At 42.3% G+C, this 21,719-nt stretch overlaps 1 protein-coding gene across 13 annotated transcripts; it reads right to left on the bottom strand.

Annotated features, from left to right (window-relative positions):
• Positions 1-742: 742 nt before the first annotated feature.
• git2b (G protein-coupled receptor kinase interacting ArfGAP 2b) lies at positions 743-21,552 on the bottom strand. 13 transcript variants are annotated; one of them, XM_047160704.2, is made up of 21 exons: positions 21,287-21,551; positions 20,166-20,299; positions 19,724-19,836; positions 19,033-19,138; positions 18,745-18,831; positions 15,850-15,980; positions 15,353-15,447; positions 14,887-14,932; positions 14,617-14,668; positions 13,515-13,587; positions 12,902-12,999; positions 12,044-12,152; positions 11,599-11,741; positions 8,775-8,927; positions 7,003-7,215; positions 6,662-6,748; positions 4,675-4,760; positions 3,741-3,911; positions 3,414-3,470; positions 2,263-2,326; positions 743-1,910 (listed from the first exon to the last, which is right to left on the bottom strand). In XM_047160704.2, the coding sequence occupies exons 1-21, from the start codon at positions 21,336-21,338 to the stop codon at positions 1,704-1,706; spliced, it is 2,277 nt and encodes a 758-aa protein (XP_047016660.1). In that variant the 5' UTR covers positions 21,339-21,551; the 3' UTR covers positions 743-1,703. The 13 variants fall into 13 exon arrangements, with proteins under 13 accessions (XP_047016660.1, XP_047016661.1, XP_053542859.1 ...); XM_047160705.2 differs by having other exon boundaries at positions 4,675-4,757; XM_053686885.1 differs by having other exon boundaries at positions 1,838-1,972; positions 21,287-21,552.
• Between the last annotated feature and the right edge of the window lie 167 nt (positions 21,553-21,719).

Raw genomic sequence — 21,719 nt, 5'->3', positions numbered from 1 at the left:
AAAGTGCATATGAATATATCATACACACACACACACACACACGGCCACGCCCCTGATATAATATATATATATATGTATATAATTAATAAATAAATATATATATATATATATATATATTTATTTATTATATATATGAATATATATGAATATATATATATATATATATATATATATGAATATATATATATATATATATATATATATATATATATATATATATATATATATATATATATGTGTGTATATATATGTGCGTATGTGTGTGTATATATGTATATCTATCTATCTATATATACATACACACACATGCATACTGTATGTCAGGGGCATGGCCGTACGTGTGTGTGTATTTATTTATATTTATTAATGCGCAGCATGTAATAAACACATGTAATTGTTGATATGAAGGAGTCTCCAGTGTCAGCACATAAAGCTGTTCAGTATTCCGACATTGGGGGGTGGGGTGGGGTGGGGGGGGGGGTCTTCAGGACAGAGGGCTTTTTTGTTCTGCTAACTTAGAGACAACAATATACATAACTGTTAATGGATAATGCATCATTCTTTAATAAATAAATAAATAAATCATTAATTGCTAGTGTACTGCTGTGGTATAAGGGGGGGGGGGGACACTTCAGGACATGCGGTACTTATCAGGAAAACTTTCCTATAATGACCCCCTTGGTTTTTTTCAGTTCTTATTTTTGTCCGTCTTCCAAACAAGCAATAAATCACGCGCGATACGTGCGTTATAAATTCTGGTTTATTATATTCAATGGCAAGGTTTTTACAGAAGCTAAACCGTCATGGTTTTTGTTATCCCTGTACGCAGATGGGACTGAGCCAACACCACCTTATTAGTTGCATATGTAGGAGACAGCGTAGCAGCATTTATATATTATACAATATACTGAAGAATATGAGGACACACTGTTAGCACCACGAAAAGAAAAAAAGAGAAAAAAAATAAAAATCACAAGCGCAACTGCTGACGGATTTCTGAGACACAAGGCAACTGAACACACATCCTTTGGATGGATCTCCATTCATAATTGCACGAAGCACAATTACAAATAAATGCGAGCGAAAACGACAGCGAAAGCATTTGCTGAAAACAGAGTACTCGAACGAAGCGGGTTTTGAAATAAAATGTGGTTCACGTCAAATCAAAAAAAGCGTCCCGGGGGTCTCTGGAACATGGTAACAGGAGGCCTGGCGCAGTCAACTATGTATATATGAGGTATTACAGCTTTATAGACTTCAGCATTACAAGTAAAATCGGTGTATACTTCTGATACTGTACATCTGTTAAGTCACAGGATGAGGGATGAAGTGGTGTTTCACGCAGGAAGGACTCACTATTCACAAAGTATGACTGGGTTTTTTTGTTTTTTTTTATCACAACAAGAGACTGCACTGTCACATGACCATTTGACACGTTACCAGAGAACGGCAGCACGGACTGATCGACAAAAAAAAAAAAACAACTAAAAAAAAAAATAATAACTAACGGCCTGTAGATTTGAACACGTTACCATGGCAAGGTTATAACTTAAAATTTGATTAACAGACACTATGAACCAAATTCCTTTAAATAAAAATATAACATAAAAATACGTTTCATAATACTGATGCTGTAAAAACACAAAAGTGACGACGGGAGACGTCGTCCGATGAAATGGAAAGGACGGTAAAAGGCGAGCGGCTCAGTTGCTCTCTTTGGTGGTGACGGTGACGAGCTGCTTGGCGGCCTTGGCGATGTCGTAGGCGCACTGGATGAGCTGCTGCGTGACCAGCTGGGCGTCGGTGGGGCAGGAGTCGGCCGGTGCTGCTCGCTGGCACTCGCCATGCAGTCGGTTGGCGCTGGAAGTCAGCAGCCGCAGGGAGCCACGCACCATCTCCGAACTCGGCCTCTGGGAGGAGACAGACGGCGGCGTCAATCATCAAATCCACACTCTGATTGAATTTAGAGCAGCTTTGGGAGCAAGGACGTAAACGACATCAGTGCAACCGAAGAGGAAGAAATACAAAAATAGGAGATGCATCCAATCGGAGCATTTTAAGCAAATGAAGCAAAAACAGCATGCAAATCCTCCTAATAAACAGAAATCTGGTTCGTTTATTTCTCTCTTTAGAAAGAAAGTGTCACAGCATGCAGACGCTCGAGCAACGCTCATCAGACGTCTGATCTTTTTTTTCTTTTTTCATACTAGACGGCTTCGACGAGAAATCCATAAAACTGCAGCCTGCGGTGTGCAGCCTTACCTTCGGAAACAGCGTGGCCATTTCAGTCACAGCTAGATGGATTCTTTCCGAGCACGGGATGAAGCTGGACAACAGAGAAAAGAAAAAAAAAAAAAAAAAAGAGTCATTTCGCTGTCGGACCGACGGGTCGTGAGCTGAGCACACGGAGCACGATGCAGGATCATTTCAACACAACAGCATTCAAAATCCAAGCTTGGAAGTCATGGGTCATGGGCTTAGCACTAAAGCCTAGTATTTAATATCTCATTTGGCAGATCAGATACGTACGCTTAAACTAGGCTCGGATCTGAGCGCTATGATCTATACGAGTGTTATTCAGAAGGCAAATCAGCACAACAATGCAAAAAAAAAAAAAAAAAAAAAAACCTCCACAAACAACCTGAGACGCAGATTTCTGTACGCCGCAGCGCTGTCGAGTGCTCCGACTGGTCAGAAGGTGTTGATTCGTTTTCTAGAACAGCGGCTTTCTACGACACCGGCTGTGATGAGAGTGTTTGTTTCTATAGTAACAACTTACACAAGGACTTCCATGATGTACGCGCCACTAATTAGAATAAACTGATTTATATTCGCTTTGGAACAGTCAAAGGTAACCTTAAGTGTTCCGCTTTATGCATCTCAAGAGAGACTGGCGAACACCAGCGAACGTTTACAGTCGTTATAACGTACGAGATCGTTCCAACATTAAACGCGACTATAAAGGGATTAAAAACTATGACGTGTGACATGAGGTTTAGTGAAGAAAACATCGTTAGTGTTAGCAAACCGCTGTGGAATAAGAGGAATAAAACACTTTAGGGTGTGCGGTTATTGTAAAGTGATGGACCTGGGTTCACGTCGGGACGCATCACGCCACCTGTATATTTCTACCTCGTACAGTTAGACAAACAGGAAGCAGAAGTAGTGCCCAAAGCAGGAACTACATTACTAGACCTCTTTATGCATGCGCGTTCGGGAAATAACTTTTCCGTTTGTTGAATCGGTATTTCTACCGAAGACAAAGCCGGATGGAAAAGACCTCGTCGAGACATGCTCGGCAACGCCCTCGACGCGAATGGCCGATCGTTATAAACGCATGCTGTGCGGTTAACACACTCGCACCACTCGGCACTCAGACAAAGGAGCCGCTGTGGCCTCCGAGCAAACGGTACCAGGACGAGTCCGCCTGCAGCTCGGCGCAGGGCAGCAGACCACTGAAACAACCCGGGCTGGAGTGTCCACACACACACACACACACACACACACACACACACACACACACAGAGAGAGAAAGCAACGACGACAGAAAGTGAAAACACAGGATCATAGGAAGACTGAGAAATTTCAGAGAATTGCCAAAAGCATGCGATGGTCTCCTCTCAGTTCTGCTTTTCATACTTTTGAAAGAACAGTGATGATTTGAACTTCAGATAAGGAAGTCAGATAGATATTTACATCTGTGTGTGTGTGTGTGTGTGTGTGTGTGTGTGTGTGCTCACCTCTCTTGTTTGTTCTCCTGTGCGGCACGCAGCAGCTCCTGGATGTTCTTGGTGATCTGCTCGGTCTTACTGATGACGTCCTCGGTGGAGGGCAGCGCCGAGTCGGTCTCGCACTCGAAGTCACCCGATTCGGGGATGGTTCCCTCTCCGTGCCGGCCACCGGTTCTAGGCCTGAAACGAGTAACAGTATTAGTGACGTGATGATGTATACAGACCCGGTGAAGATGAAAGATCTGACGCCATGACGTGCGAACCTAAAGCACCCGCCTGCTACAAATAAGGATCTTGATTAAAGGAATTACCGCTGGTGCTTTTCCTAACCGCTGCCTCGGGGCTTCTCTTATAAAGTGAGATCGGAGCGAAATTCTTCTGTTCCGTCATTCGTATTTAATCTTACACTGCCACCATGTCCAGTGACGTTCGCGCCGATTACACCACGAATCGTGTAATTAAAAGTTTTGCCGTTTAACTCATTCGTTTTTAAAACGCTACCAAAAAAAAAAAAAAAAAAAAAAAAAAAAAAACAACTTTTGCATTTACTATTAAACCGCTAAAAATACTTGTGACTGGCAGTGCAGTCAAGCAGTTCCCGACCTACTGTTTGCTGGCGAATCTCCACTATGGGTGTGTTTGGGAACTTTACGAAAACGTGACGTCCGCCACTCCGGCGCTGTAGGTTTCTCTGTGTCATTTTGGGTGGACGCGAGGATCACGCAAGCCTAGCGTTATTTCTTTTTCAAACTCAGCACCATTATAAATCCTGGCTTGCTTCAATGGATCTTCCCAAGAAGTAAACACATCAAATGACACAGTTAGAAGGATTTTATGAAGAGACATGGCGTGATCAAAGACGTGTCAGTAATGCATACAGGGGCGTTCTAAATCGATCAATCGATATTCGTCCTACGCTTGAGCTGTGCACGAGAAGCCGTACCTGGAGTCGTCCGGCTCGGCATGGTTGGGCGTGTTATCGTAGTCGCTCTCGGAGGTGCTGCTCTTTCCTTCCACCCTGGACCCCTGCTGTGGGAGAAGAAACGTCATGAGAGCTCTACCTTTACACCCCAAACTTGCTTCGCATCATAGAGGTTTCACCGTTACAGAGAAATTACTACAGGGCTTGCACGAGACACAGCCATGTTAGCAGCGGAGGTGCATTCCTTTAATAACGCTTGCGTCAGATCACTACACACCTACACAGTATGGTCCAAGAGTCTCGAGTCCGCTACTAAAAACTGTTCACGCTCCGTCCGTGATATCGATTGTTATGACGACGTCCTTCAAAAGAGGTCACGGAGCATTCTCGATTCTGATTGGTCAGAAGGTGTTGGTTCGTTTTCAATAATAGCAAAGTCAAATCGCAGGATTACATTCATGTGCTTGTTTCAATGTCATCATTTCTTTAGCAGCTTCCTGTTCACAGCGACTCGTACGGTGGACGCTCTACACAGTCTGAGACTAATAATAAACTAATGAAAACGTCTCGCTACTTCTCAAAGAAAGACATATAATCGTTCATATGGTGAACTTTTCTCTAAGGCGATTAATATTAAAGCGCACCTACTATGGATTTGAAACGTGCCTAATTTTGTTTTAAATGTCTCATATAATAGATTTACACGCATCCGAGGTCAGAAAACACTTCAACGTGCTCGGAATTTAAACTGCAGCGTTACCTTTTTTTTTTTTTTTTTTTTTTTTTTTTTAAAAACTCTGTCACAAACGACTCGTTAAATGATCTGTTCGAAACGATTCGTTCTAAACTCCTCCTTTCAGAGAGCATACTCTGCTCTGATTGGTCTACCGCTGTCGATGTGCTTCAAAAAGGAAACGCCCACTACCGTAACGAGTTTCAGCTCCGTCTGTCGGCGAGCGGGTGACGAAGACCAGAGGCAGGGCTTTTTTTATTAAAAACCTACGTAGGTCAGTACAGGAAGTAAGTCTGGAATCACTAACGACTCGTTTCAGCTGTTCAGAATCGATTCCTTTTGTCGTGCGCTTTGATTTTTGAAACGTTGCAGACTTTTTACATTCGCAAACAGCTCTATAACACACTACATGAAAGGTAATCATTGAAAAAACCATAACAGGTGCACTTTAATGGAAGGAGCCTCAGGTGTCAGCGCTTTATAAACAGTAGGTTTTCCACCACGGGAAAGTCTTCTTTGACTTTGCAGTTTCTCAGTAATGGGACAAAGCGACGCTCTTGAGGGAATGAATAATAATAATAATAATAATAATAATAATAATAATAATAATAATAGCTGCTATATTGCAACGGAGAACAGGAACTAACCTGTTTCATGGATGTTCCACATCAGTATTTTATTTTATCAGTAGCTATTAACGGATTAAAAAAAAAAAAAAAATGAAAAAAAACTGTCGACAGTCAATTATTAAAAATCCGGTTAACTGTGGGTTTAAAATGACCCCCCCCCAAACACAGCTGCAGACATAACTACTGCGCAACTTCTTCGCTAACGGTTCATTACCGTAATTTGCGACCCCTGTTATAACCTTTGACATTGGCTTGAGGCGTCAATAGACCATCATTTCCGTCTGACATTTTGAGAGCATGGAAAAGTCTTGCGAACAAAAACAACAGCAAAAACAAAACAACAGTTGTTGGTAGTAGACTCTTCTAGACACTTTTACACATCAGGCATTATCAGTGAGCAGAGCTTTTCAGCCAATGTGCCTTCGCAGTGGTCGTAAATGCAGCAAGCACAAAGAAGCAGTCTATCGCAAACCCTGCATCTCGGATAAAGAGATCAGTGTGAACTGAAACGGTGGCATGTATACAGATGGGGTGCATGCAGATCTGCAGAGCTGAAAGGAGTGGGGCAGTGGGTGGAGGTGGGCTGAAAATGGAGAGGGGAAACAGGCAGAAAGGAAGCCAGGCAGTAGAGGAGCGAGTACTTCACCCTTTGGGCTCGCTCGTCCCACGCCCAGGACAGGGTGGAAGGGAAGGTGGGGAGGGAGGAGGCACCCATGGAGGGACCCTTCCCAATCTAGAAAGGGTTCAAATCAAGTTGGCTATTTCCATGAATATTATAACCAAAATTAGTGCGCTGGATATAAAATAAAAAAAATAAAAAATAAAAAACATGGCCTGGGTACAATGGGACAGTCACATGAACACGAACTGAATCTCATACACAGAATGCTGCGATTTACAAACTGAAAATAAATAGATAGATAGATAAATAAATCACACTCAAAGCCACAAATCGAGCATGGCGTGTTCTCTCTCGATTTCACTTACACCAGGAGGAAGGGGCTGGAGGGTGAGGCTGCCAGGCTCGGGATGCGCACCGTCTGCTCTGGCATGGTAGTGCTTCATGCCCGAGCCCGTCTCGTACATGGACATGGCTCTGCCTCCGCGGGGCGGGGCCCGTCGCTGCGGCTCCTGCGGGTGCGCCAGGCTGTTGGCGCCCTGCCATTTCAGATTGCTGTTCTCGTTCTGCAGGGAGTTCAGCTGGAGACGAAGCAAACACACAGGCGGAGACGGTTGTGCCTTTAACCTTGATGTTCCGTTCGGGTCATTTCAGATTGGTTTATTATTATTATTATTATTATTATTATTATTATTATAATTGGAATAAAGCTGATTTGATATGACATATTACAGAAATTATAGCCAGACCTGACAAAAATAAAAAAGTTTAAAATTTTTGGTTTCATGGTCCCATTCGCTTCATCTCTTATTTACACTCTCACTGTGTACACACACAAGCACACATCAGGAGGATCCCCGAACATGGGAGGTGGACTCCCTGTCTGTCCATTTACACAACTATACACAAATACACAGACGCCGATCAGCCATAACCTTAAAACCACCGGCCTGATATCGTGAAGGTCCCCCTCTCCTTGTACCACCAAAACAGCTCGAGGAACAGACTCCTCAAGACCTCTGAAGGTGTGCCGTGGTATCTGACACCAACACGTCAGCAGCAGATCCTTTAAGTCCTGTAAGTTGTGAGGTCGGGCCTCTGTGGATCGGACTTGTTTGTCCAGAACGTCCCACAGACGCCCGATTGGAATGAAATCTGGGGAACTCGGAGGCCGAGTCAACACCTTGTGTTGCTGAAATATACCACTGCCATTAGGGAACACAGTTGCCATGAAGGGGTGTACTTGTTCTGCAACAACATTTAGGTAGGTGGTACGTGTCAAAAAGTAACATCCACATGAACACCAGGACCCAAAGCTTCCCAGCAGAACATCGCCCAGAGCATCTCACTTCCTCCGCAGGCTCGCCTTCTTCCCACAGTGCATCCTGGTGCATCTCGTCCCCGGGTAATCGACGCAATTCACTTCACCGGTCATTGGTTTTAATGTTAAAGCTGATTGGTGTAGAATTAGAATTAAGATAAGAGACACACATTTAAAAGGCGACTTTTTTTTTTTGTCACTTTTACTCAGCCACATTCGTGTCCAAAATTTCAGTGCATCCTTAGTAGTTTAAAATAAACCTTAAACCTGTGTTGCTATAAAATGAACAGAGATGACCCGAGCTAATGAGACGTTCAGGACTCATTAGAGATCAGAACATGAAGGTTAAACGGGGCAGCGACAGTGCAGTGTTATCTTGCTTTTTAGACAGCGCATTCAAGCAATTCCCGCCATGTACTAACGGTTTTTTGTTGTTTGTTTGTTTTTTCTTCAAATCTATTGGTTTAGAGTTAGATAGATCTGAAAGAAAAAGAAAAAAAGAAACGCAACAAAAAACTACAGACTTGTTCCTCGCTCATCTTGATCTGAAACGCCGCTCTGTGTGCACGGCAAACACTGAAAACCTGAAGAGACAGACCTGTAAAACGAGACGCTGCGGGAGGACACACTTTCTGCCTCCTCATCTGAAAATGCTTAGCGGTAGCCCCGAGCGAGCAGCTCAGCAAACGCAGATCAGATAAGCACAGCGGATAAGCACCCGGCTAGCACGCTTCCCACACGCAGCTGAAGCTCGATCAGGGTGTGAGCTGCTCAGGGTAGACATACTAGGGCTCATCGAACAGGCAGGGTCACACACACCTTGCTCTGCATGTGCCTCAGCTCCTCGCTCAAGTGGCAGTTGACCTTGAGCAGCTGCTGGATCTTGGCCTCGGATGCATTCAAGGCATTCTTCACCTCCATGAACTCCTGCACGGTGATGGGGCCGTCGGACAGGTCGGAGGACTCCGAGCTCTGGTGGCAGAGAGCGATACGGAGAGATTAAAGTAAGAATAACCATGAGTTTCGATACAGTTTAAGCACGCCCTCGTATAGTTTCTGTACTTCATGAAAGTCCACTGTTATATAAATATAGCTTTCAGTTTCAGTCTGAAACACTCGCTCCTGGTAAAACCAAATGGATGATTTGTACACGCAGTTTTCTTTGCCCTACAGAGTCTCATCGACATTCCAGCTAGCAATTAGGACTGCACCGTTATACAACGATCAGCCATAACATTAAAACCACTGACAGGTGACATGAAGAACACGGATTATCTTGTTACAACGGCACCTGTCGAAGGGTGGGGTACATTAGACAGCAAGTGAACAGTGAGTTCTCAAAGTTTACGTGTTGGAGGCAGGAAAAACGGGCACGCGTAAGCAGAACTGAGCGACTTTGACAAGGGACGACTGGGTGAGAGTGTCTCCGAAACGGTCGCGTGATGCTCTGGATAATGTTCTGCTGGGAAACCTTGGGTCCTGGCGTTCACGTGGACGTTACTTTGACACGTACCACCTACCTACACATTGTTGAAGACCGAGTACACCCCTTAATGGTAACGGTATTCCCTAACAGAAGAGGCCTCTTTCAGCCGGATAATGCTCCCTGAGACTGCAAAAAATTGTTCAGGAACGGTTTGAGCAACGTGATAAAGAGTTCAAGGTGTTGATCCGATCGAGCGTCTGTCGGACGCTCTGGACAAACAAGTCCGATCCACTGAGGCCCATCCTCACAACTTACAGGACTTATAGGATCTGCTGCTGACATCTTGGTGCCAGATACCACAGCACACCTTCAGAGGTCTTGTGGAGTCCGTGCCTCGACGCCTCAGAGCTGTTTTTGAGGCACAAGCTGGACCTAGACGATACTGGCAGGTGGTTTTAATGTTATGGCTTTCCGGTGTACATACTGCTTGGTAATCATTACTGCAATATTGCATATATGTTTTTTCTGTGTTCTGTGAAAAATCTATAATAATAATAATAATAATAATAATAATAATAATAATAAGTTTGGTCAAATTACTGCAGGTCACCCCTTATAGCATTACATCAACGTAAGCTTTTTTGTTGTTAATTTTGTGCAGCCCTAATCACTTTTCAACTAGAACACTAAACATTGGTGGCATGAAATTCGTAGACAATGCATACATGGAGTAGCTACGTACATAAATATAATGTCTGTTTGTTTTTAAATGCAAACTTCTGGGATATCATTCCTATTCAAACAAAAGCCATAATTTTGGGGATTTTTTTTATAACCACGGTACGGTACGGCTCGGCTCGGCTCGCTTTACTTTTCTGAGCTTGCTTTTCCACTGCAGTTTAATGTCGCCTCAACGCGCGCGCCGTCTTCCACTCGCCTTCACGCAGGAATAATGCTGCATTATCAAAGCCCCGTATAAACACACAGTCAGGCCGTATTCCAAACGCCTTTCCTGTTCACTGAACATGGACCCAATTAAGGATGTAAAATAACGGCGCTCTAGAACCTACGTAGCGTGTATATATATATATATATATGAGACTAAGTCAGATTCGGCGGTGACAGGAGTGACTTCGACAAACGCCTGTTTGGAAATCGGTAACAAGCGAGATGTAAAAATCTAAGACAAGATCCTTTGTTGTAATTTTATCTGTAATGAGGTAAATGTCATAACTGTTAAATGCATAACTGTCAATTATCAGAATATTACCGTACGCAAAGTATGTATTAAATCACACATTTATTCAGGAACAATACAGAACCACTCGTTAAGGAGACTGCTTCAGTGCACGGCTCATATTTGGTATCGGCTCGGCTCGCTTGGAACCTCGACCGAGGGGGTACTAAAGACCAGGTACTATCCGCGGTGGAAAGCCCCCAAAAAGCGAGCAGAGTCGAGTCGAGCCGTACCGTGCGGTGGAAAAGTGCCATATAGGTTCATGTAAAGCCGGATTTCTTTCAGTTTACCAGTATAAGGCCTTGATTATTACAGTAACCAGGAAAAAATATGAACCAGCCTTGCACCGAACTGAACTTTAAATAGACCGACCTTAAATAAACTGCTCATTTAACTTCCCTGACTGGTGAGTATGAGGACACTGAAAGTATGAAGTGAAACCTAATTGGTAAGAATGAAAGTGAATTCATCAGCCACCCGTGAAGCAGAGTTAAAATGAACAGTCCATTTGTTATTGAGTTAGCGGGGACAAAGTGCATCAAACACCAAGCTAAATTAGTTCTATCAGGTTTAAATGAGGGTACACGGGAGGTTTTTTGTGTTGTTTTTGCCTGCCTGCGTCTGCTGGCGATGCCTTCCGGGTAAAGCTCGGCTCTTGAGATTTACAGCTATGCGGTTCAATACCTCGAACCTCAATGAGCTCGTCTAATAAACGTCACCAGAGCTAATAAAGTACTGGATCGGCCCTGAGGAGAAAGAGAGAGGGAATGATGGCTGACGAGGGAACGGTGAGGAACGCTCGTATATAAATGCAGGCTGAGTGTAAGCAGTTGAGTAGCACAAGCTCCGTGCAATAAAAACGCAGGACGGCACACACTCCCGACACGCAACGGCAGGAGGATCGCCAGGATCGGTTAGACCGTATGACCGCGCAAAGCCGAGCCAGATTCCCCGCACGAATATCTATAGGAAAAACAAACCTTGGTCCTCTCGTCTTTCCCAGAGCCTGGCTCTCGTTCCGCGTCTTCATCAGAGGCCACGCTGTCGTAATCGGGCTGTTCCGGCTCTTGGCTCTCGCTCCCGAGGCGCCTGCCGATATCTTTCAGAATCAGCTCCACGTTATCTGAAAGAAGGAACAGGAAACAATCTGGATAATCTGATTTATCTTTATGGCCCCTGTCCAGTCCTTTTAAAACGTGCAAAAAATGATAAAAACCTGACAAACAGGAAGTACTGTTAACTGATACCGACTTAAAACAAACAAAAAAAATAAACAAAAGTATTAAACAAAGAGATTTGATCAGTAAAACACTATAATATAATATAATACTTGACTGCAAAAATGAGAACAGAAAATAAGAGTCACAATAAACAGCATGGCCTTTTGTTTCTTTAACAGTAGTACAATAAAACACTTCCTCTCACCCTTGACATCCGGGGAATTCCCTTGCTGGCGGCGCTTTGCGTCGGTTAAAACGTCTATCACGAGTGTAGCAAACTCATGAGCGTTGAACCTCGCCAGCTTCTGCCGACCCTGCATTACAAATATTACGATATACATGATGCTACCTGCGCACCGATACGGTCATATTAACGTGATAAGGAACCGGGTATACCATTAACGCAATTTTATAAAAACACGGTAGAATTCTGCATTCTGATTGGTCAGAAAATTTAGATTCGTTTTCTAGAACAGCAGCTCATCCAGTAGTTTCGGGGGGGGTTTCCGATATCGGAGTGACTGTTTATAGCCACTATAGCATAAATGATAACTAGTTTTGTGAACATTCCTGTAAGTCTTTCATTCCGTACATAATATCTTATACAGTATAGACAACGTAAACAAAAAATAAACCCCAGTGGAATATACTACAAATTGTATTTCATGGACAAATAAAAGAAGATAGTATTTCTGATAAACCCTTACAAGCTAAAAGCGTCTCTCAATGTCTGGAATATAAAATATGATGTTTCTGAAGCAGGTCGTATAATACATATGGCATTAAATGGAGCGGTTTGTCATTTCCGGAGCGCTCTACTGCGTGCAAGACAAACTACTATTGTAATAAAAATATTATTTAACTTTTAAACATTACAGTGGCACTTTCAGCGTTGTCCTTTTTGAAAGTGTTAAGCCGAAAGAGACATTGTGAAGTACCGCTGCTACACTCTCTTTTAGGGGAAGAACGAGAAAAACAAAACAGATGGAACGTGTGAAAACCATTTCCACATTCCAGCATCGACTTTAAAAGCGCGCAGGTGAAAGAAGCACTACTGGTTTACCTGGTTCCTAGTGGACGAGTATTCAGGGTTGACTGGGAGAAAGGGAACCACTGTGGTTTCCGTCACCAGAGCGCTGTGGTTCTGAGTCGCGAGCCACACTGTAATCGTACACACAACAGAGCAATTACCATCAAGAACATAGGAACTTGTGACGGAACTGGAAACCACATTACCAACAGCAGTTCCGAACAAATAATACTGCTTTCATACTGCATTCTGGCATTTTTTTTAACCCCTTGACCAATCAGATGGCAAGCTGGAGAAAAACCAACATGGAGGACCGAGCGCTGGTGGAACATTGGTCTGGTTAGGGAGCGTTATGACATTTTACATCATTTTTAAAAAAAATTGTTGCCAAATTCGCTTGATTTTCTGCCTCCAAAGCTACAGCGAAGACAAACAACATCCTCGCTGTCAAAGTCCAAACAAACTTTATCTGGACTTTGAAGAATAATAAAAAGCGATCTAGACCGAACGCTAGGCTACTTAGTTTACTGACACGACATACAACTGGTAAGAGCGTTCACATGGTCACAGCAAAATACAGATCTGACAAGGTGTCGATAATAAAGAGGTGGGTTTGGTCATACCATGACGAATAATTTAAACCAACCTGCATCGGTCTCTCTTCTGTCCACCTCATCGTAAACATCCATGGCCAGCTCTTCAAACTGATGATTACTGAGCTGGAATTTAAAAAAAAAAAAAAAAAAATTTATATATATATATATATATATATATATATATATATTTATCATCACAAAAGGAGTTAACAGGTTCGAGAATGATGTGTGATGTTAAGGGTGTTAAGATGTCACAGCGAGTCTGCGTATCCATTTTGTGACTTGGTACAAATGAGTACCATAACAATACAATCGGTTTCAACAATTAAAAATTACTTTCAAAAGCAAAAATAAGATGTAGAACCATGCATAAAAGACACACACACACACACATATATATATATATATATATATATATATATTTTATATTACATATATATATATATATATATATATATATATATATATATATATATATATATATATATATATATATATTATATATGTAATATAAAATATATTACACACACACAGTGCCATCCAGTAATATTGGCACCCTTGGTAAATAAGAGCAAAGAAGGCTGTGAAAAATTGTCTTTATTGTTTTTGTTCTTTTGTTCAAAGAATTCACAAAAATACTCATGGATTACAAACACAACACGGGTTTGTTGGCCAGCAGAACAATAAATTCAGGGGAAAAAAGAAGAAAAAAAAAGCTAAAATGTTCGTTCTTTTGTGGTCTTTTTTTCAGTAACGTACTAATTATGAAAAGCATGCAATCTTACTTACAGCCAGGTCCATAAGTATTTGGACAGCGATGTAACGTTGCCTCTGTACACCACCACGATGGAGTTGAATTAAAGCTGAAAGTCTGCCCTTCAATCCTATCTTGATTGCTTCATTTCAAATGCATTGTGGTGATGTACAGAAGCAAGAATAGCATCGCTGTCCACATACTTATGGACCTGACTGTGCGTTCTTCGTAATTGCAATGTTAACCTAATACTTCAGTGGCAAAATTGCAGAACCTGGCAACCACAATATCACATCATATCCTCTCATCCTCAAGTGGATCAAAACACCTGTGTGGGAGTATTTTTTTTTTTTTTTAAATCTGAAATATGTTGGCAATTGAACAAAAATCTTACTTACTGATTGGAGTTTCTTTTTTGCAGCTTTAGCCAATTCGGTCAAATCCAGAGTGCTGTATCAAAACAGACCGTTAAATACAAGTTCAAGTTAAATATACACAATATACACAAACACACAATTTATATATCCAGAAACCAAATATCATCATGTTTTATACTCACACATTTCTTATCCGTTTAAAGTGAGCAAGAAGAAAAATCAGAAGTTACACTAGAAGTTTTTTTTATCCGTTACAATTACTTTATTATTATATAACGGTGTAAATCTCACCTGTCTGCTATCTGAGGAATTATAAAATGTTGTCCATTTCTGTGATCTGGGGGAAAAAAAAAAAAAAAAAAGTTTCAAATGACTAAAGATCGGTTTCCCAGTGGCCGCATAACGATCCTGTATCCATTACTGAACTGCAAATCCGTCACATTATTCACACGTCCCTTCTCCCACGACCCTGCACACACTTTCCTGCGATGCAAAATGATTCACTGCCTTGCGTTATGAATAACCGAGATAAGCGCGGTCACATCTCCAGAGCAAATAAGACGTCTGCGTGAACTCGATCCGGCGTCAGGATGAAAGATTCAGATCACTCGGCTTGTGCGCTGCCTGGACGACGCTCGCTTTTTACTGGCTGATAAACAATGAGTGAGAAACTAACTGCAGGATAGTTTACGATCTCATCATCCGATAAGTTCAGGTGCGAGCCAGGCATTAAAATATCCGATTACAGTGCGGTTACCTGGTTTTCTTCCACACAGGTAGAAGGCTAATCTGTCCGTCAGTTCATACTGGATCTCCACCAGCCTGTCAGCCAGATCCTGATGCCCTGCTTGTCTAAGAAGACAAAGAAAGTTACAAAAGTTAACTTTAGTTTTTCTTCTTTTTATAAAAAAATTTAAAAAATAAAAAAAATTAATTAAAAAAATTAAGTGCTTCTTGGGTCAAAAGGAAAAAAAAAAAAAAAAAGATGTGTTCTGGATCAAATGTATGTGTGTGTGTGTGTGGGGGGGGGGGGGGGGCTGCAAAAGAAACTGAATAAATATGAAACCGATCAAGCAGATATTTTTAAATGCAAAAACATTTTTTTTTTTTTTAAAGTGGATGTGTGTACAAATCGGATTAAAAAAAATGCACAAATTGAAATGGAAGGTCTGGGAAGGACTGAATCCAGGGCGAAGCCGTGGACTAAAACGAATGATGTCTTTCGTACGTGGCGTCTGAAAATGGCTGACCGACCTTGCGTAATCGACGGGTGTGTTTCCGCTGCTATCTGGAGCGCCGGGGTCTGCGCCGTACACCGTGAGGAGCTCGGCTTGGAGAAGCTGACCCGCTTTAGCCGCCACGTGTAATGGAGTGTTCCCCTTCTCCTACAGAAGACAAGATTGTAATTACTCTCAATGACTTGAACGGCTGCCTGCACTCTGCAGACTGACTACAAGATATGCTCTTAAACACACACACACACACACACACACTCACGCACAAATGAAAGAAAACTTTTTAAAAAATAAGAAAGAAACCCTTCAGTTCCTGACATACTGCAGTTTCTGAGTACTCTGGACCACTCTGTTATGTGCATCATACTCTATGTGTGTGTGTGTGTGTGTGTGTGTGTGTGTGTGTGTGTGTGTGTGTGTGTGTGTGTGTGTGTGTGTGTGTGTGCACACGCATACTTGAGGCAAAAATAAACCACGCTTCTGATCCGTGCAACTGATTGAAATGTGGTGCATGCAAACTTATTAACACTGCTTTGTTTTGTCACATGGAAGAAAAAAAAAAAATGCGAGCAACTGTATATAGGTGAAAGAGACCAAAGATCAAAAGATGGCGCTGACACGTCACACTTCAATGCTGTCGCATATATAAAAAAATGTTTTTTTATTTTTTACAAGTGTAAGCAATATTGTTAAGATTGCTCATTGTTGCTGTGGCACTGCTGAAAAAACCCTCATGCACACTTCCAGCAATTTCGAAACCACGAAAACCCAAGATCATCCGACGAGCTTCTGTAGTCACGAAAGACTTCCGTCCTCGATGTCCTGTTTCTCAAGAAACTGTACTATTACGCAATTTTTATTTTTGATTTTTTTTTACATTACCCAGCAGATTTTCGAGAAACAGGATGCTACTGAGTAAAGTATTTCGTTTACAAAACTGTACAACACGGTAACCGCACATGTTCAGTCGGCCTGTGTGCGCTGTAGCCTCAGAGTCATGCTCTTCGCCGGACCTGACGTGGTCTCCTGCTGTTCCGAGATGCCTTTCTGTTCACCACGTCTGTAAAGAGTGGTTATCGGAGTTACTCTGGCCATTCTCACCTGATCTCTCTCATCAACAAGGTGTTCCTGCCTACAGAACTGTTGTTTGCTGGATGTTTTTTTTTTTGGTTTTGCGCACCAAATCTAGAGCAGAGATCAGGTCGACCTTCCTGCAGCTTTCATCTCCAACCAAAATCTAACACACCCGTTTCAGTCGATCTAGAACCTCTTAACTTCTTCTTCATTGGATGGTCGGGTGGGCACGATTACGGTTGGAGCTAAACTCTTCAGGAAGGAAGATCTCCAGGAAGAGGGTTGGTGACTGCTGCTCTAGAGACTCTTGTGTATGACAATCCCAGGACATCAGCAGTTTCTGAAACGCTTCAAACCAGCCCGTGTGGCACCAACAACCACGCAACAGTCAAAGTCACGCAGATACTCCACCCTGATGTATGATACGAGCATTACCTCAGACTCTTCACCTGCATCTGCATGTTTTTATTTTGTTTTTGCATTGCACTGCTGCCACATGATTGACTGAAATGAGCAATCAAACGTATGCAAAACCAGGACAAACGTGTGTATCGGCGTCTCTGAAACGCAACGCTTTTAACGGCGAATCAAAACCGACCCTTTTCTACTTTGTTAGCGCAAGTCCTCGGTCACACTGAGCATGATCGATCACTTAATCAATCAAGACGGTTGGGGGGGGGGGGGGGTGTAAACTTTTGAACAGGATGATTGGGTAAATCGCTATTATTTTGTCTTCTTGGGAACATCTTATAAACACCTTGTATATATCTTATGTAGCTTCTGAAGGGCAGTACCAAATGAAACAAATAAGATCTTTAAACTAAATAATTTATACTGATCATCCTGCTCAAAAGTTTACACCCCCCGGCTCTTAACGTTGCCTTCGTGGGCACCAGCGGACGTTTGCACCTTTTGTAAAAGTCGTGTACGAGTCCCTCAGTCGTCCTCAGCATGAAAAGATGCTGGAAAAGTAAAGAACGTGCAGGACCTGGAGGAATGTTCTGAAGAACAGCGGGCAGTTTAACTGCTCAGGACTAACAAGTGACTCGTGAAGAACTCACACAAAACGTAAAAACATCACGGCGTCGATCGTCCAGGTAACGACACGTGGGATTGATAATCGAGCGCGTGTAAACGTTTGAACTGGTTCGTCTGTGTAAATTCAGTTATCATCGTGTCTCGTGGACTAACATGTACACATCTGATATGTGAAATCACTTACTCAGGGCAGAACTAAAACAACTAAACGCAATTTTTATGATAATTATTTTAATTATGAACATTTTGCAGATTCTGCAAGGCGTATGTAAGCTTATGATCTCGACTGTATGTGTTTATTCGCCGCACATCGGGTTCAAAACGGCGGCGTATCACCTGTTCACAGCAGAGGCACGCTTCGAGACAAAAACGCGGCAGTTTCCGTGGGAGCGGACTTGAGTGGGATTAAAAAAAAAACAGTGACGCGCACGCTTCTATTTCAGACTCGCCGAAACTAGAGTGGTAATGTGAAGCGTCTTATTTATAGCCACGAGCTAAACGTTAACGGATCAGCATTAAGAAGCAACTGCTGTCACGATTCAGTCAAAAACGAGGATTTTTTTTTTTTTTTTAATAAAACTTAAATTATTAGCGCAAAAATATTTCACAACTCCCCAGTCATATTTTTTCTTTGTCAGTTAGGGCTTTCCTTTTTAGAATTTATTGCTGATTTTAATTACTCCCAGATGTAAAATATCCACGCAACTCTTGCGCGTTTGGATCACTAAGATGAAAAGTCAGTGGTTTTTTATTTATTTATTTATTTATTTATCTGAGAAAGATAAACGCAGCAGACACTTACTGGATGGAAAAAGTTCGCCTGCGCTCCCAAAGACAACAGCCTGAGACACGTCTCCAGATTCCCGGTCCGCACACTCGAGTGGAGTTGCTGTGGGGAAAACAAATAAATAATAATGAATCAAAATCCCTTTGTCTTTGTCTACTCTTTTTCACATTAGCTGTGGGTTGAGAAAAGGTGAGAAGTTAAGACTAGGGTTACGATATGTTTCATATTCAATAGAGGAAATACGTGAGGGGCGAGGAAGAGGAAACGTAAGCCTCTAGAGAATTTCTCTTTTCTGGGTCTTACTTTACTCAGATCCTTCGCAGTCACGCTGTCGTCCTCGCGACACGGCATTCGATGAACAAAAGCCAACATCTGGTATTTGGCCTTTATGAACTCCGTTTTGTTAGGACTAAACAGACACAGACCGAGAGATAGTGAGAAATAGAAATTCGCCTGCGCTAAATCCGCTTATACCACAGCGCTCTCGAATTCTCCATTCTGATTGGTCGTTTAGACGTTTACATTTCCTAACACAGTTTTTGGAGGGAGTGTCCAATGTCAGTGATTTGGTGCTGGTGGTGGTGGTGGTGGTGGTGGTGATGGTGGGGGGGCTTGGTGATGCGACGACTGTTTACAGCTGCTATAATGTACGCGATAGACGGAACTGACTTCAACATATGACGTAACTAGAAGTGGACAAAAATAAAAAGAATGACGTGCCATTTGAATAAGAAAACACATAGCTTGGCAAACTGCTGTGGTATAAGAGGAAGAAAATAAAACTCTTTGTGATGGAAAATAAAGGGAAATAATCAACTTCAGAGCGGTAAAAGTATCTCGCGCTGCATCACACCGCCCTGTTGTTAATTATTTTCCTATAAAGCATGTCAAAGGTTAGCAAACACCATTATACTGTCCATAACCACACTCAGCCATACTGTATAATATAATATTATACCGGTCATACTGATTTATATGTCTGTGAATCACTTACTGCACTCTGTCCTGCGGATTGGCTTTGCGTTTTCCGCTCATGATCGAGGAAGGGTCGAGAAGACTGTGCTCCCAGATTGAATTCGCCCCATTGTTGTATAAAGTCTGGACCATCTGCGGGTAAGAACACGACATCGTACATCACCCCATTATACAGGACCCTTCTATTCAACGAGACACAGATTCGTAGTTGCTCATCTCATATTCACAAAGAGTAAACGCGAAATAAACGCAGCACAGAGGAAGGAACAGCAGCACGAAAGAAGCCACAAGGCCGAGCCGCACGATGTCATTCTATTTTTATTTGAGGAACTGAGACACAATGCTTCATTTCCTGATAACGACCGCAGCATGCAGAGGAGAGTGCGGTGCCGAATATGAAAAACAAACAACGTGCAAAACCAACAAAAAAACAACCAAAAAAACCCCCCCACACACCGTACCTGTAGCTGAGACGCAGGCCATGGCGTGTGAGACAGGTGGCGGACCTGCGAGCTGTGACGACCCAGACCTCGGTGTATGCTGCAGCACTCGTCGCAGATAAGGACTCCTCTATTGATCGAGGCCCATCGAGGCTCTGGAAAGAGGGGGGATGTTCACAATTGGAAAAGATTTTAGTTGTCTATCCAACAATCAATCAAACAACGTCCATTAAAGCTGAGATTCGTGGATATTGACTTGTGCGTTAGATGATCTGGTGGTTTAACAGTCCCCTGAAATGTTCATCTTGGGTCCAATAACTTCATTCCTATTTACAAATCACCAAGAATCTTTCACTACTTCAAACCTCTCACTATTTTACTAAATGTAGGTTGTTTTATATTAAATGTCGTACTGACATATTTTATTATTTTACGTCACTATAATTCCTTGTTTAGCTTTTAAAATTAAGGGTATTTTTAAATTACATTTTAAACTAACTCTCTATCCTTGTACGTACTGTTTACTGTAAAAGTGCCACACACAAAGATTATTATTGTTGTTATTGCTATTATTATTATTATTATTATTATTATTACGCACAATGAGTATACCAAATACCACAGCCATAGTGGCACCCGTATTCCGACAAGGTCCAGCCTCCTTCGTTGTGATTGGCTAGGAGTTTCCTGATTGCTGCGCTACGATTCATATTTTACAAGCCGCGCACAAGTCGGACACTCAAACTAACCAATCCTAGCCGAGGGGGCGGGGTTAGTCGGAGTACAGGTGGGGAAAGAAGAAAGCTCGTCGGATTGATCGGAGCACATAGTATGAGAATGCTATATAACGCAGGCAACAAATATGGACTTCGAAAACATATATTAATATGAGAAGATGTATTTGTCCTGGCGTTAAGCCAGCGAGCTTGAAGTATCGTATTCGCTATGACTTTAGCCGGCTAGCTAACCTGAAAGCAAGCAGAAGAAGTAACAAGCGACACTAGCACTCTTCAATCAAATAAAAAGCGCTCTGTATTTTCACATTCAGCTGTGAATCGCGCTCAGGTTTGTTATTTCCTCTGTTTATCCAAGCTGTTAGAAAGGATCAACTCGGTCTCGAGCCCAGTAAAGCGCTGACTTACCAGAGGCGCTGCAATCAGCGCAGATTTCCCTGTTGCGAGGCCTCATTGACATCCTTTTACTGCAAAAACTCCTCGAAATGCTCTTCTTCTTTCACATTCGTGAGATGCAAAATACTTCTAATTATTAAAACAGATAATCAGTGGTGAGAACCGACCGCAGGATTTGTTTGGGTTTTGTTTGTTTGTTTTAAGTGGAATAAATGAAAACAGTTCCGCCCTTGTTCTCTGCACCTCCACTAGAGCCTGATTTTTTTTTTTTTCAACTTCCGGAATGCAGAAGTGACGAAGTGGGCGGAGCTACTGCCAATCAATCAAGCAACATATTTACATTACATTGTTTTTTTGCTCGCCGATGAGATTAGCTTTTTTTCTGATTGTACATTTATTTCTTACAGAATGTTCCACATTTTGGACTGAAGGTGATTTCAACTTA

The sequence above is a fragment of the Ictalurus punctatus genome, chromosome 16, assembly GCF_001660625.3.
Source record: "Ictalurus punctatus breed USDA103 chromosome 16, Coco_2.0, whole genome shotgun sequence".
NCBI classification, from domain to species: domain Eukaryota; kingdom Metazoa; phylum Chordata; class Actinopteri; order Siluriformes; family Ictaluridae; genus Ictalurus; species Ictalurus punctatus.
This window is presented reverse-complemented; position numbering and strand designations above follow the sequence as displayed.

What these genes read in the sequence shown, in the direction of transcription:
- git2b (XM_047160704.2), bottom strand. Translation starts at nt 21,338, where the DNA reads ATGTCAATGAGGCCTCGCAACAGGGAAATCTGCGCTGATTGCAGCGCC. An exon ending in CCTGTGTGGAAGAAAACCAG is followed by an intron (nt 14,933 to 15,352) that starts GTAACCGCACTG and finishes TTTTTCCCCCAG; the next exon opens with ATCACAGAAATGGACAACAT. An exon ending in GAATTCCCCGGATGTCAAGG is followed by an intron (nt 11,742 to 12,043) that starts GTGAGAGGAAGT and finishes TCCTTCTTTCAG; the next exon opens with ATAACGTGGAGCTGATTCTG.